At 37.9% G+C, this 16,293-nt stretch overlaps 2 protein-coding genes across 2 annotated transcripts in view; one reads left to right on the forward strand and one right to left on the reverse strand.

Moving 5' to 3' along the window:
- The window catches only part of LOC121737896 (alpha-2C adrenergic receptor-like), a 173,779-nt gene extending 172,003 nt beyond the window's left edge, over positions 1–1,776 (reverse strand). The window contains exon 1 of the mRNA XM_042129629.1: positions 1,718–1,776. The gene's annotated coding sequence lies outside the window, so the exon portion shown is untranslated. The remainder of the gene's footprint in view (positions 1–1,717) is intronic.
- Positions 1,777–13,196: 11,420 nt separating this feature from the next.
- LOC121737796 (outer dynein arm protein 1-like) overlaps positions 13,197–16,293 on the forward strand; it is a 28,501-nt gene continuing 25,404 nt past the window's right edge. The window contains exon 1 of the mRNA XM_042129492.1: positions 13,197–13,310. Coding sequence (XP_041985426.1) covers positions 13,242–13,310 — 69 coding nt within the window. The 5' untranslated portion in view covers positions 13,197–13,241. The remainder of the gene's footprint in view (positions 13,311–16,293) is intronic.

Here is a 16,293-nt window from a genome sequence, read left to right on the forward strand (position 1 = left end):
TATTTGAATCCAATAACGTCCTCATTTTCCTTTGCACTTACGAGCATCGGCGTACCCAGGTTCTGGGCCAGGGGGGGGGCAAATTACGGAGATTCTGGGCCAGGGGGGGGCAAATCAGATTTTTTATAAGCTAGGTGTTTATAAAGAATAAAAAATTAATAATTTTTAGTTGTATTGCAAACAAATGGCAAAAATTCGTTATTTTTAAAAATGAAAGTACTAGATAATATACTTAGTAGGGACGTCAATATGATCCAGGGGGGGGCAGCTGCCACCCCCCTGCCCCCCCCCCCCCCCCCCCCCGGTACGCCCATGCTTACGAGATAATTAATTATAAATTATAATATTTAACGTGGAGTTTATTAAGATACGACGAAGAGAATATTATGTCTACAATCTAAAAACTGTGTCGCTTACTTAATAATTACTTATTTTCCGAACACACTCTAGTATTTAAGAAATATTTAAATGACACACAAATATATTATATACAACAGCAAATTTATTGTAATTTCTGTGTTACACTTATTTACTGTCATTACATATTCTGTGCAGAATAACAAGAAAATGTACTTAAATTAATTCACATTTTAACACACGATCTGACAATTTTCTCCTAAGATTTGTAGATTACTAAACAGTGCTAATAATCGTCTACATAATATCTAAACAGATATTATGTAGACGTTGTAAGTGTTAACTATGTTAACCTATTTATAAATAAATATTTTGATTTTGATTTTTTATTTTATTTTGATTCTAGTAATCATTAAAAACCTTAACTCTATAATAAAACGTATTCACTTATTATGGATTTCATTACTCTTTAGTAAAAGTACTCACATTTATTTGTAGATTTTGTCATCACTAAACAGCATTAATAATTAATAAACACAGTGGATAATTCTACTGTGTTTATTATTCTGTGCTTTCTTAATAAACACAGTAGAATTATTCTACGTTGTTTATTATTCTGTGCTTTCTTTGAGATATTCATTTTACTGTGCTATACTAGTATATAATAAAACATTTAGAATAATGTGAAAACATTATTCTAAATGTTTAAATTCTTTATTATTATATCATTGGTGAAAACCAATGATATAATAATAAAGAACTCAATTGATTTTCATACATCTTTCAGCAAATGTTAATAACATCACTTTGCTCACTAAACATATTCATTTTACTATGTTTATTATCCTGTGCTAATTCTGTGATGTTTATTTTACTATCATTTTCAGTATGTAAGAAAACATTTAGATAAACGACAAAGAGAAGAGCGACAAGCAGCTTCTCAATATCTGTAGATTATGTGCTACTTTTTATGCTGTGCCTTTTAGTCTGGGCTTATTCTACTGTGTTTATAAAACGTATCATTTTCAGTAGACAGTATGTAAGAAAACATAGAATATTTAACATTTTGACGCACGATCTCTTTTTTCTAATTGACTAGCAAGATCTGTTGATTCTGTACTCAAAAAACCGTCCTTCTTTCTTTATTATCCTGTCCTTTGGACCATTTACTTATACTGTGCTGAGCTGCACAGATCTGACAATTCAGTATCTTAAAAGAAAACAATTAGGATAATATTTTAAACGACGAAGAGAAGAAAACTACAGCTTTTTAAACTCTTTAAATGAGAAATTGTGCTACTTAGTCTTCTGTGCTTACTCACTACTCGAACACAAAACTGTGCTATTCTGTGCTACTTACTCGCTAATCCTGTGCACGCTCACAGACACAGTCACACACACACATGGCGACGCGCGCTTGTCGCGGGCGCGGGAACTCGACTGACCGTCCCGGCCGGGGATGCCAGCGTGCGGGACTTTCTCCCCGGAAATTTCCCTACAACTTTTCCGAGAATATTCCCCAGAATGTTCCTCAGAATTAAGATGAGATTATGTTGAGATTCAAGGTTTTGTTCTTGTGATACTTAGAAAATGTCTGTACATAAACGTTTAGAAATAAATCAGTTTTGTGCCACTGAATGCTTAAATAGTTCTGGATCATAGTTGGGCCAGAAGCTTAGAGAGTTATAACTCTTGTAGGTCAGATAACAAAATCTTATTCAATACCTGACCTTGCAAATAATTATCACCATACATAATTAATTATTCCCGTCATTAAAGTTATAGATATATACAAACTTATTATAGTATTAGTTTTGTACACAATTACTTAATGGCAGCGGCAGGTAAAACATAATCATAATTATTATTGATCTATCACCATGTATACAAATGTTTTGATTGCTATAATTTGTTCTATCTTAAACTATGAAAATTTAATAATAAAATTTATCTTCGTTTTTTGGTATTTTTAAGGTAAGGCATTGTGATTTTAAGGAAGGGCAATGCCCCACAATGTCCCCTCTAGCTACGGCCGTGTATGTCATCCATTTTATAACCAATATTTGCATGTCTAGCAACCTCTTTCATATGGATTAAAAACCTTGAATACTATCATGTAGATGTGTGTGTTATAAAAATAATAAATAACAATAAAACCATATATCCATCCTATCGCCTCAGTTGTTAGGTAATTAAAAATAGTCAATTGTGTACAGACTGAATAATACTCCGTAATATCAAATTATAAGCTACATATGAATTTCCAAAAACTACTACAATTTCATTTGCCACATTCGATTCTCCCATCAACCGGGCATCTTCATAAGCTCGCCACACTTTATCTCCCCAACATTTTACAAATCTCCCGCCTCCCGGGCGAATATTTTTGGGTATGGCAACATCGCTCCTGAAAGTGGCGGGAAAAGGCGCCTGCGTGGTCTCACCCCGACAGAAGTTGCCGCCAATCGACGCGACGCACCGCTGCACGTACTACGTCCATCCTCATCATCATCATCAGCTGATGATGATGATCATCATCAGATGATGATCAACATCAATTATCATCATTTTCTTTAAGATCATGAACAAATTATGGTATTTCTGGAAAGTTTGAATAAAGGAATGAATTAAATTTTCATCGAACTACGACTAAGCAAAATAAAGTACTCGTATGTGACACCTAAAGGAGGAGTTACATGGTGAGACAACAAAGAGTGACATGGTGAGACAGCCCCTCCTTGTCACACCATGTCACTTTTTGTTGACCCTAGGGCTCCTAGTTTTGCGACATCACAATTTAAATGTAATAATTAATGAAATGCAATCCACTGGCCACCATCCACCATCATACACCATTACCCCGACATACAATAGCGATGGCTTGTAGTGGTGGCCCACTACAAGCCATCGCTATTGAAGTGCATGGGCCATTGTGAAGAGGCACCTTAACAATCTGTTACTAACCGACTTAAAAAAGGAGGTTATTTTGTATGTATGCTTATTCGTCTTACTTACGCAGTAAAAATTTTAAAATGTTATGGCCAATAATCCATTCAATTTATCAAAAACAATAAATTCAAAATAGCTTAGCGCAAAAATGAACAAATCTTTAGAAACAAACAGCGATAAAATAAAACAATTGGAAAATGCACACGTCAAAGACACAGAGAAAAAGAAACAAAGAAAAAAAGAAAATCGCTAAAGGCAATGCCGTCTTCGATTCTATTTTCTTTACTTCTGACTTGTTGGATGTTGTTTTTGGCGGGTTGCTTGCATTTTTTTTATTAAATAAGGGGGCAAAAGCAAATAGGTCACCTGATGGTAAGCAACTACCGTCACCCATGGACACTCGCAGCATCAGAAGAGCTGCAGGTGCGTTGCCGGCCTTTTAAGAGGGAATAGGGTAATAGGGCAGGGTAGGGAAGGGAAATAGGAGAGGGTAGGGAAGGAAAAAGGGTAGGGTATTGGGCCCCCGGTAAACTCACTCACTCGGCGACACACAGCGCAAGCGCTGTTTCACGCAGTGTTTTCTGTGAGCCCGTGGTATTTCTCCGGTCGAGCCGGCCCATTCGTGCCGAAGCATGGCTCTCCCATGTCAAAACGTCACGTTTAATTATTAAATGTAATATTTTCTGTATAAATACTTGAACTAAGTGGGCCCCTAGACGATCCATTTTATTGTGCAATATCATTGACTGACAGACGGACAGACAGACATTGAAGTTTTAGTAGTAGAGTCCCGTTTTTAACCTTTGGGTACGGAACCCTGATAAAAAGGATATAGGGGTAGTAGGGGTATAATAATAATGTTTTTTTTAGTGTTGTGTATAAAATATATTCTATTTGTGTAAAAAAGTGTGTAAAGCGTGGAAATAAACGGCTTTATTATCATTTCATTACAGTATAGATAACTAGTACAAGACGTTGTTGTAGTGCATTGTTTGCAGATCGTTCAGAAATTATGATTTGTGACATGACCTTTATTTTAACGGCATAAGGATGATTTTCAAACAACGGCGAGGTAAGATATTTCTGAATAGACTTACATTGCTTCAGTTTTATATCGAAAACAGGGGTACGATACCTTTTTGAACACGCCAAAAATATATTTTTTGTATTGCAGACAGAAAGCCAGACATATTATCCATACTAATATTATAAATGCGAAAGTGTGTCTGTCTGATACCTCTTCACGCTTAAACCACTGAACCGATTATAATGAATTGGTATGGAGATACTTTGAGTCCTACGAAAGAACATAGAATAGATTTCATACTGAAAAATGTACGGTTTTTGCACGATAAACGAATTTTGGCGCAACGGAGTTGCGGGCGTCATCTTGTATTATCCGTACATTTTATCAAGATAGAAAGTATCCTATATCCTTTCCCGGGACTCAAAGTATCTCCATACCAAATTTCAGCAAAATCAGTTCAGCGGTTTGGGCGTGAAGACGTAACAGACAGACGGACAGACGGACAGACGGACAGACGGGCAGATGGACAGACGGACAGATAAACAGACACACTTTCGCATATTATAATATTATATACTTACTTGTTTCGTGCAAGCGAATCTTAGAATTTCCCCATAATAATAATAATAAAACATTTGACACACATTTACATCACACTTAAATACAGCAGACATTAAAAATAAATACATGCATACATATTATACATACATACAAAATAAATACATTTCACCGTGCACAAAACGTAATCCATGTCAGTTTTAATAGCGCCAATTACATATTCTTGTGTTTGTGTTTAACTTGTGTAAGAGAATTGTGTTTTATACCCTTTGTTAAATGTATATTGTTGTAGCTAACAATCTTAGTTTTAAATTTAAAATAACACTTCAACATAATATTATTTAACATAACAATAAATTGTTTCCTTACTATATGTTGCCCACAAATCCATTGCGCTATAACTCGTTTATCGCGCGGGAACCGTACATTTTTCCGGGATAAAACGTATCCTACGTCCTTTCCCGGGGCTCAAAGTATCTCCATACCAAATTTCTGCAAAATCGGTTCAACGGTTTGAGCGTGAAGAGGTAACAGACAGACAGACAAATGGACAGATATACTTTCGCGTTTATAATATTAGTATGAATTAACTGTTTGCACCGTCGCGCGTCGGTTGAGCGCCCCTGCTCTACACTCACTCCTTTGTACTGTAACAATATATTACTGTACCTGCAGGTATATTGTAATATTATGTATAGAAAAGGTATTTGTTGCCAATGAAATAATTAAACTACAAAAGGGTATTCTCATAAGATGTTATTACAACATCAAACACCATTTGCATTGGTCAAAATCAAATATCATTTTACTGAGAATAATATTCTGCTGTTTGATCGATTTCAATCGAAGCTGTATTGTTGTTGGAATAAAATAGCACAATTAGTTTACTTGTTATAATTAGTGTGTATTGATTATTATAAATTATTTTAATGAAGATTAAACTTCAATTTAATGAGTTGTTTTACAGATATTGTACGGAGCGTCAAAGTCAAAACCTTCATTTAATGTCTTCTTACAACATTATTAGATACTAGACATTCCGCGCGGCTTCACCCGCGTAAATTAGATATTTCACAGACAAATAATTAGTCCACAAAAAATAGTCTATGATCCTTCACGTGGTCTACTTCTTATCTGTGCCAAATAACAAAAAAATGCTGCTCCAGTAGTAGTTCGTGAGATAAGCTCTTTCAAATAATTTCCCCCGTTGTTGCCACATTTTCCTCTATTTTTTCGCTCCTATTAGTCTTAGCGTGATAAAATATAGCGCTTTAGCCTTCCTTCACAAATGGGCTATCTAACACTGAAATAATGTTTCAAATTGGACCAGTAGTTCCTAAGATTAGCGCGTTCAAACAAACAAACTCTTCCGCTTAGTAATAATATTATTAGTATAGATTGTAGTTTTTTTTCATCGGATTACAGCTTTAACTTTTATACATTTCTTTTATATGTAATAATAATAATAGCTCCCACACCGGTTTCGGTGACGGTGGCCGGTTTCATTGAAACCGGGCCAGCTACGCAGGAGTAATTTATAGTGTCCAAGTGTGTGCGCAGTACACAAGAGCACTCTCTATTCCTTTACTCTCATAACCCAGTGGGACGGACGACCGACACGACTGGCGAGAGATCAGGTGCAGGACCGACTTTTCACATGCCCATCCGACGCATGGATCATCTTACTTGTCAGACAATCAGGTGATCAGCCTGCATTGTCCTAACCAAACTTGGAAATAACATGTTTCCAACGCGACAATCGAGCCCACGACCTCCGAGTCAAGAGCCGCGCTCTATACCACTAGACCACGGAGGCGTTAATGATATGTACTGATGATACATATACGTATATAATGTTACTTTTATATATAATATTACATGTGATGTAATTCCACTGTCCGCGAGTGCCACGATACGGACCGTCTTCACACTTATCTGTACAGGAAAATGTCAGCGTTACGCACTTTTTCTGTGTTATTTTTATTATTGTGTAATGTCCGAATCTTCGGCGAAAATTCGGCTAGATGGGTTGTGGAAATCACGGCCGAAAGCCGAAAAAATCCAGAAAACAAACATTGGAATTTGAACTATAAGTATTAATTATAAGTATATTGTTTTGACAATTATACTTCTGTTCGTCTATATTATAATCCCTAATTAACGTTATAAAATAAGCGAAAGTGTGTCTTTCTATTTGTCTGTCTGTCCGTTACCTCTTCACGCACAGACGGAAAACAGGGTTTAAGGCGACGCGATGCCTTGATAATTCGCTGTAGCGATATCGATTTTTCTCAGCAATGACTAAAGCTATGAAATTAAAGTTCATTGTCAGTATTCATCATGTCTTTGTCTTTGAATTACCCATAGCATAACACAACTGGTCAACCAAAATTCGTGCATAGATTGGTTCAAGTATACACTTTAATTTGCCCATAGCTTATCTGAAATATATTTATGGTTTTTAAATTAAGCGACCAAAACCATTTTGTCGCTTACGCCCTTTCCATTTCTTGTTTTCTATGAGAGGCTGGGCCGGCCTCTCGTAGAAAACAAGCAATCTAAAACATGTCCAACACGGTTTGTTACTTTAACGCGGCGTCACCTTAAGGAAGTTTAGTATGAAAATACTTAGAGAGACGGGAAAGGACATGAAATAGTTTTTGCTGTAGAAAAATGTACGGTTCCCGCGCGATGAACTAATTTCTACGCATCTGAGTTGCGATCATCAAGTTAATATTATAATCTTTAGATACCTCTAAAAATCTTTAACACCTTACCAAAATATAAGGTATGGATTTAAATGCAGTACACTTTTGAATTGGGTAATTCAAAAGTGCACTGCATTCAAATCCGTATGGTTATGCAGACACCGGGGTATTATCCCGGGGAATCCCGCGAATCCCGGGGAATCCCGCGAATCCCGGGAAATCCCGCGATGCACCGCAATATCGCGTTACGGGTATATTGAGACCGGGATTGCGGTATTTATATTCACAGATTGAGTATTGAATACTCGATAAGAAGTAAGTATTCTAAACTTAATAGCATTATATTGTTAAGAATAAAGCGATTTACACTGTGTACTGAATTGTATCTAGTAGATTTCATGATCCCACCAAAACATTAAATGTAAAAAGGAGCCAAGCAAAATATTGCATAGCCATGCAATATAATATCTATCGTTAAAAGTTTTCAGATCACATTCAAGCCAAGCCTTCAACTTATTTTGTAATTTAAATCAACATTAAGTGAATTTACCAATAGTTTTATTTATTTTATAATTATTATAGTGGCTCGGCAATGAGCACAAGAAAAACAAATATAAAACTTCATATTTGGGGTAGTTCATACTTACACAAACGGCAAGCGTAAAGTGTTTTTTAGTATGTAACGACGCATGTGGACGATGGTACCCAATAAATCCAATCAGTCGCTGATTATTTCTCTAGTGCTCATTGCCAAGCCACTGCAATAATTATAAAATAAAGAAAACTAGCAATTAAGCACCATGGAAACTGTACCAACTGGGTACAGTTGCTTGGAATAATTTTCAGAATAAGGGAATCTGTCCAGGTGAGTATAAGGAACGTTTATAAATTGAATTCACCGACTTCCTGTGACAGTGTCGCGAGATCCGACGCGGTAGGGCGGGGGTAAAACAGTTTTATCGATATGTTATTTTATCGACAACAACTCCTCCGTGGTCTAGTGGTACAGAGCGCGGCTCTTGACTCGGAGGTTGTGGGTTTGATTCCCGCGTTGGAAACATGTTATTTCCAAGTTTGGTTAGGACAATGCAGGCTGATCACCTGATTGTCTGACAAGTAAGATGATCCATGCGTCGGATGGGCATGTAAAAAGTCGGTCCTGCGCCTGATCTCTCGCCGGTCGTGTCGGTCTGCCGTCCCACTGGGTTATGAGAGTAAAGGAATAGAGAGTGCTCTTGTGTATTGCGCACACACTTGGGCACTATAAAATTACTCCTGCGTAGCTGGCCTGGTTTCAATGAAACCGGCCACCGTCACCGAAACCGGTGTGGGAGCTATTATTATTATTATTATTATTATTTTATCGATAACTTCGTATTACTTCCCTCCTAATACTAAGGGAGATCGCAGACGGCACACTTTTAATTTGTGTGATCGAGTCTGCAGCGGCGCACATACAGTTTGCATGGCCGCGCCACCATGCCGACTGTAATATGTGCGCCGCAGACTCGATCACACAAATTAAAAGTGTGCCGTCTGCGATCTCCCTTATAGAGCCAGGCCTTATAGAGCCATATTCGAGGAGGTCCAGGGAACCTCCTCGAATATTTGAATACTAAAATTAGCTAAATCACTTCACCTGCTCTGGAGATTTAGCAAGACTAACAAATTGAAAATTTATTCGTAACAGACTCGTAATAACGTCACGACTAAAATTATTTGCTTAGAGTTATTAGTTGCGCCAGAATTCGTTTAAAGCGGTGGAACCGGGATACATTTCCGGGATAAAAAGTATAATTTGTCCTTTCTCAGGATTTCCGGGAAAGTACCTCCACACGAAATTTGGGCGTGAAAAAGCTACAGATAGTAAATTAGTTTGGACATTTTAATATTATCGATACAGTTTTATCGATACAGTCACATCACTAGAGGTGAAATCGAAGAGTTGTGAAGTTCGTGCGATGTGGATCTCGATTCTCGACACGGGAACTTATAATGGAAACGTCCGCGGAGGGATGTTTAGATGGAGATAGGCTATATTGATATTACGTAGTGGCTTAGAGCTAAGGCGGTTTCGTTTAAACAGTTCTTTTTCTTTGAAACACTTTAAATTATGGACATAGGCTATGGAGATAGGCTATATTGATATTACGCTTCTAATGGCTTAGAGCTAAGGCGGTTGTAAGTTTGATTCCCGCGTTTAAACAGTTATTTTTCTTTGAAAAACTTTAAATTATGGAGATAGGCTATGGAGATAGGCTATGGAGATAGGCTATTTTTATATTACGCTTCTAGTGACTTAGAGCTACTAAACTAGAATGTCAGTTTGATTCCCGCGTATTAAAAAACTTGTTCTTTTAAATAACTAGTACCTGGATGACCGAGCTTTGCTCGGTACAGCAAACACTCATTGACTTCGTGTTACTTAACAACGCCATCTGCTGGAATAGCTTTAGCTGTTATTGTGTCGTTAAAGCAATTAGTTGTTCACAAAATAGTATTATTATTCGTCAATAGGTGTCAGGAAGAGTCATATTTTTCAGTTTATCGATTATCGATAAAACACTAATTAAAAATACATTTTCTAAAAATGATTCCTAGCTAGATCGATTTATCGCCCCCGAAACCCTCTATATACTAAATTTCATGAAAATCGTTGGAGCCGATTCCGAGATTCCAATTATATATATATATGGAAATCGGCTATATTGATATTACGCTTCTAGTAGCTTAGAGATAGGATGTAAGTTCTAATGCGTTTATAAACAACTTGCTCTTTGTAAAAACTTTAAATGATGGAAATAGGCTATGGAGATAGGCTATATCACCTGAGAGTCAGGAGGTCTTTCTCTCCAAATCCTTCGAACCCTAGCACGTAACAATATTATTCGCTTCTTGTGGCTGAGGGGGTAAGACTAGGTACTAACTTGTTCCAGAAATTTCGGTCTAAGTGTGTACGCAGTTCACAGGTGCGTTACTCTCGTAACGTATGCAACCCAGTGGGGCGGATGACCCACTACCGACACGAACGCGCGGCGAGAGATCGGACGCAGTCCGACTGACTTTACATCATAATAATTTATTGACGCCCCTAAGCACAAGTCAACAAAGGCTGCGCCAAATTTCATAGTTCTTATTATTTTCCATCAGGCGATCCGCGCTCGTTTATATAAAAGCCCATGAGAAGGGCCAGTAAGGAAGTACAGTACTCGCCCTAAACACGCGAAAGGGCTACAACTGCTCGGGTACCTTGTAATGGGAGTAAACAACGAAATGTATGGTCGGAGAAATGAATATTGAGCAGTGACATCGTATTCGCTATAGTAGAAGCCATGAGTCTCGCCACGGAAATTGAAGCGGTAATTTTTTGCATCTATACCATACCAATATTATAAATGCGAAAGTGTGTCTGTCTGTCTGTTACCTCTTCACGCCCAAACCGCTGAACAAAAGGACATAGGATAGTTTTTATCCCGGAAAAATATACGGTTCCCGCACGATAATCGATTTTTGGCGCAACGGAGTTGCGGACGAGGTTATAATTGTAGTGTACTAGATGAAAATTCGTTTATCGCGCGGGGACCGTACATTTTTCCAGGGCAAAAAGTATCCTATGTCCTTTCCCGGGACTCAAAGTATATCCATGCCTAATTTGTTCAAAATCGGTTCAGCGGTTTGGGCGTGAAGAGGTAACAGACAGACAGACAGACGGACGGACAGAGAGACAGATAGACAGACACACTTTCACATTTAAAATATTAGTATGGAAGTATGGACTTGCAAGATGATGCCCGCAACTCCGTTGCGCCAACGGACGCCAGCTCTGAAAGACGAAAAAAAATACTTTTGTATGGGCAAGTGTCCGAGCGTCACGAGTTTCCCCATACAAAAGTGAAAAAAATGTTTGGTCTTTGCGCTGCTACTTTCACAGTGAACTCTCTAAAAGGAACGCGTACACACCCTAAACTATTATCACTTATTTTTGTTACACCCTGTATAAAGCAGTTTCAAAAAAATTAAGGTAAAGAATACTGCAATATTTTCACGCTAGAGGCACCAACAGCATACACAGTAAACAAAAAGTTTCGTTCGACGTTTGACAACGTTTCTGTCAATATTCTGATATGACACGTGCAAGGGCGACATTTGACGACCTCTGTGGCTCAGTGGTGAGCGCGTCGGTAGCTCAAGCCGGGGGTCGCGGGTTCGAATCCCGCCGACGGAACAAAAAGTTTTCAATGTTCCCGGGTCTGGATGTGTATTAAATATGTGTATGATATAATAAAAATCTTAAATATATGTATAGTGTAAAAGTATTAAATATATTTCCGTTGTCTGGTACCTGTAACACAAGTCCTTCAGGCATGGGGCCAGACTGACGTGGTGTGAAGCGTCCATAGATACAGTGAAACCTGGTTAAGCGGGACCTGGCCAAATGAGAAACCTCTATTATTGACAGTTGCAATGAAGTCCCGGCACTATTTCATTAAATTACCTCTGTTAATGGAATTTTTGAACCTGGTCAAATGAGATTAGAATTCTAAGATTTTTTCGATATATAACTCTATAATTGAGACTCTGTAGCTTATTAACCTGCATAAGTGAGACAATTTATGATATGTGTAACAGGTTTTGACATGTTTGTTTAAATACATTTCGCGTCGTCTATTGTGCATGCTTTTTTGTTAGTACTATCTCAGTTTTTGACCTAAAAACAAGGGATAAAAGTGTAAAAAATGTCCAAATGTAAATAGAAAACGTTATCAATATCTGAAAAAATTTAACTTCTATAAGTTAATGATTGTGGAACGTCGCGTGATGAGCTGTGTAGGGAGAATCACCAGTATCAAAGTCAAACCTGTGTGGAATTATTAAAAACAACGAGAAAATACGGTCTCAGTGTATTGATGGAAAAGGAAAACTCAAAAAAATAAAATATAAAAAGCTTTTAAAATTAAATAACGGCAAATATTGAGCACTATGAGTGCTGGCCTCTGTAAATGAGACACCCATTATTGTAAACCTGCTTAATTGGATAACTGGACTATTGGGAGCCCTCAATAATTGGTACAAAAGCCTTGGTCCCTTGAGATCCCAATTAACCAGGTTTCACTGTATATTATATTATTATTATTATATTATGGGCGTACCGAGGGCAGGAGGGGGCAGGGGGGGGGCAGCCGCCCTCCCTAGATCATGTTGACGTCCCTACTTAAAGTATATTATCTAGTACTTTTATCTATAAAAATTAAAAATTAAGAAAACGAAGTTTTGCCATTTGTTTGCAATACAATATTTTTACAACTAAAAATTATTAATTTTTTATTCTTTATAAACACCTAGCTTATGAAAAATCTGATTTCCCCCCCCCCCCCCCTGGCCCTAAACCTGGGTAATTTTTTCCCCCCCTGGCACCAGAACCTGGGTAATTTGCCCCCCCTGGTCCAGAACCTGGGTACGCCCATGATGACGTGTGCAACATGACGGATTGTGGTCGGATTGTTTACTGTATATGCTAGTAGCGCCCTCTGCTACGATCTCTGCGTACTATTAGAGGCTACACAAATATTGTCAGTCAAACAAAATCTAGTTGGCTACGATTTTCATAAAATTATATTTTGTATTTTGAACATTTTATAACAATGGAAGCACAGAACGAGAGAGAAGTTGAACAGAAGATGGAAGACGAGCATCTTAGACTACAGAGACAGGTTGGTAGATAAAAAAGAAAAAACATACAGAATGTAAAAAAACTAAGTGATAATACCATGATGTGTTTATGGGTCCCTATATAGTTCACTGTGAAAGTAGCAGTATTGTAAGAGTTTTTTTTTTTATCTTTGTATTAAAAAATTAAAGATAATATTAAAAAGAGTAATTATTTTTGTGATTTAATTTTAATCACAAAAAAAATACTCTTTCAGCGCTGCTCCTTTCACAGTGAACTCCATATAAGAGACACATATACAGTACACAGTACGCAGCCTGAAGTATTATCACTTAGTTTTGTTACAACCTGTAGCCTGTATATTTAAAAACCCCACTAACTACTTAATTGTGATATTGGTGTAGGTTAAGCGCGAACTTCATAATTATATTATGCCGGATTCTCATTCTTCCTATCCAGCTATATCCAATCCAGCCCTGTATTGCCACTGGAACTCAACTGGAAACAATTGTATTCCAGTGCCTGTTGACATTATTAAAGTAACAATCCAGCACTAGGTTGGATTACTGGATTGAAATAATGGAAACCGGCCAAACTAGTTCTAGATGTTACTCAAATCATAACTACCTGCAACTTTTCGCCATCGCCCCACGCGAAAAATGTACCATCCTCATCACCTTGATGAGTGGCAGTCTTCCACCGTGCGTTTCTCGCTTAACATTCTGCCGCGCACTGTAAAACTCTGGAACGAACTGTCACCAGCAGTATTTCCAGACCAATACCAGCAAACCTTCAAGAAGAGAGCGTATTCACTCTTAAAAGGCCGGCAACTCACCTGCAGCTCTTCTGATGCTGCTAGTGTCCATGGGCGACGGTAGTTGCTTACCATCAGGTGACCCGTTTGCTCATTTGCCCCCTTATTTTATTTAAAAAAATCTCCCTCTAACATAGTGAAGAAAGTATGTTTCCACATAATTTATTTATTTATTTATTTAATTCAGGCATCTTGCCCCACATAATAAATACCTTATAGACTAACATACAAAGAATTTTACTTATAACGTGGGAGAGCCATGCTTCGGCACGAATGGGCCGGCTCGACCGGAGAAATACCACGTTCTCACAGAAAACCGGCGTGAAACAGCGCTTGCGCTGTGTTTCGCCGAGTGAGTGACTTTACCGAAGGCCCAATTCGCTACCCTTTTCCCTTCCCTACCCTCCCCTATTTCCTTCCCTACCCTCCCCTATTCCCTTCTCTACCCTCTCCTATTACCCTTTTCCCTTTTAAAAAAGCCGGCAATGCACCTGCAGCTCTTCTGATACTGCGAGTGTCCATGGGCGACGGAAGTCGCTTTCCATTAGGTGACCCGTTTGCTCGTTTGCCCCCTTATTTCATTAAAAAAATTATAAACTAATTTTTACGCAACGAGTAGCGGGTATGTCTAGTCTTCTATAATATAGACTTATAGTAGGAGATAAAAATGAATTTTCAATTACATTAGTGTTGCTAAATCTTGAGAACGGTGAACTTATTTCGCTAGTTTTAATCTTGAGATATTCGCGAAAGTCCAGAGAAGGTTTTTTTATGAAAAGTTCATAGATTTATGTAGTAATATTATACAATAAGGCAGAACAATCGCGACAAAATTCACGATTCCGAACCTTTGCGGGTACATGTTGCAAAGTATTCGTAAAGTAACATTTCCCTGTAATATATTTAGGTCAGAGCGAGTATTATATCACCTTATAGTAGTAAACTTTACCGAGAATTCTACGTACAATGTATCTTCTATTGTATTAAATGTATTCTGGTAAGGTGCTTGCACACCGAGAAGCGACGGAACGCTTTAAAATGGAAAGAGCAATATTTTATTATCCAAAAAATACTCGTACATATTATATTATAGAGGATTTTGTTAATGCACTATTGTCTTAATGCAAAAATGTGCCTCTTCACGCCACTGAAATTTTCATTAGACGGAGATACTTTGAGTCCCTATCGGACACAAACATAAAAACATACATACATACATATACTTTTGAAATTTGGCACATTCGTTCAGGCGCTGATGTAGACTAACGTGAGTTTTACATATACGGAAACTGAGCAGTTCTGCAAATATTACATACATACGCGTCGAATTGGTAACCTCCTTTTTTTGAAGTCGGTTAAAAACAGGGTATTTGCATGGCTTGAGTCATTCAGTGACAACTGCTTGCACCCGCAATCGTCAGTGTTTTCCTAGTGCCCCAAGATCCTTGGGTTTGTTCCCAAATATAACCCAGTACATTGGCTATTGCTTGTTACGTCAGATTCGAAGTCGTACCTATTATCTATTCTGTGACCGTACTGTTGATTCGTTATCAAATATACGCCAGTGCATACCGTATACTCATATGACTTTGTTGTGTACATTATAATACGTCACACTTGTCTCACTATGACGTCATGAGCACTGATCATTATACTGGGTTATATTTCGAAACCTAGGCTTTGCAATCTTTTCCACGTGGACACGTCAAACTTTTAAGTCTTAATGGGGATTAATAAGCAACATCACACCGCTGCGTTGCGTCTAAATGTAACCTAACCCTAATATTATCTTGAGAATGCCCGCACGTTCGCTTCTAAGAAGGTCTCCCAACAATTTGGTCATAATTTTGTGTACGAGCAAGTTTTAAACGTTACGGTCTTTGGGGCCAATCCAGCCTGAGTTGACCCTTAGGTCAAACCGTGGTGGGTGACGCGTAGCCAGACATGCATTTAAAGAAAAATATTCTTCATAATTTCAAGATACCGTATCTTTTTAGGGTTCCGTAGCCAAATGGCAAAAAACGGAACCCTTATAGATTCGTCATGTCTGCCTGTCTGCCTGTCTGCCTGTCTGCCTGTCTGTCTGTCTGACTGTCTGTCTGTCTGTCTGTCCGTCCGTATGTCACAGCCACTTTTCTCCGAAACTATAAGAGCTATATAGACATGCATTTAAAGCAAAATATTCTTCATAATTTCAAGAAACCGTAACTTT

This window comes from Aricia agestis, chromosome 21 (assembly GCF_905147365.1).
Source record: "Aricia agestis chromosome 21, ilAriAges1.1, whole genome shotgun sequence".
Classification (NCBI taxonomy): Eukaryota; Metazoa; Arthropoda; class Insecta; order Lepidoptera; family Lycaenidae; genus Aricia; species Aricia agestis.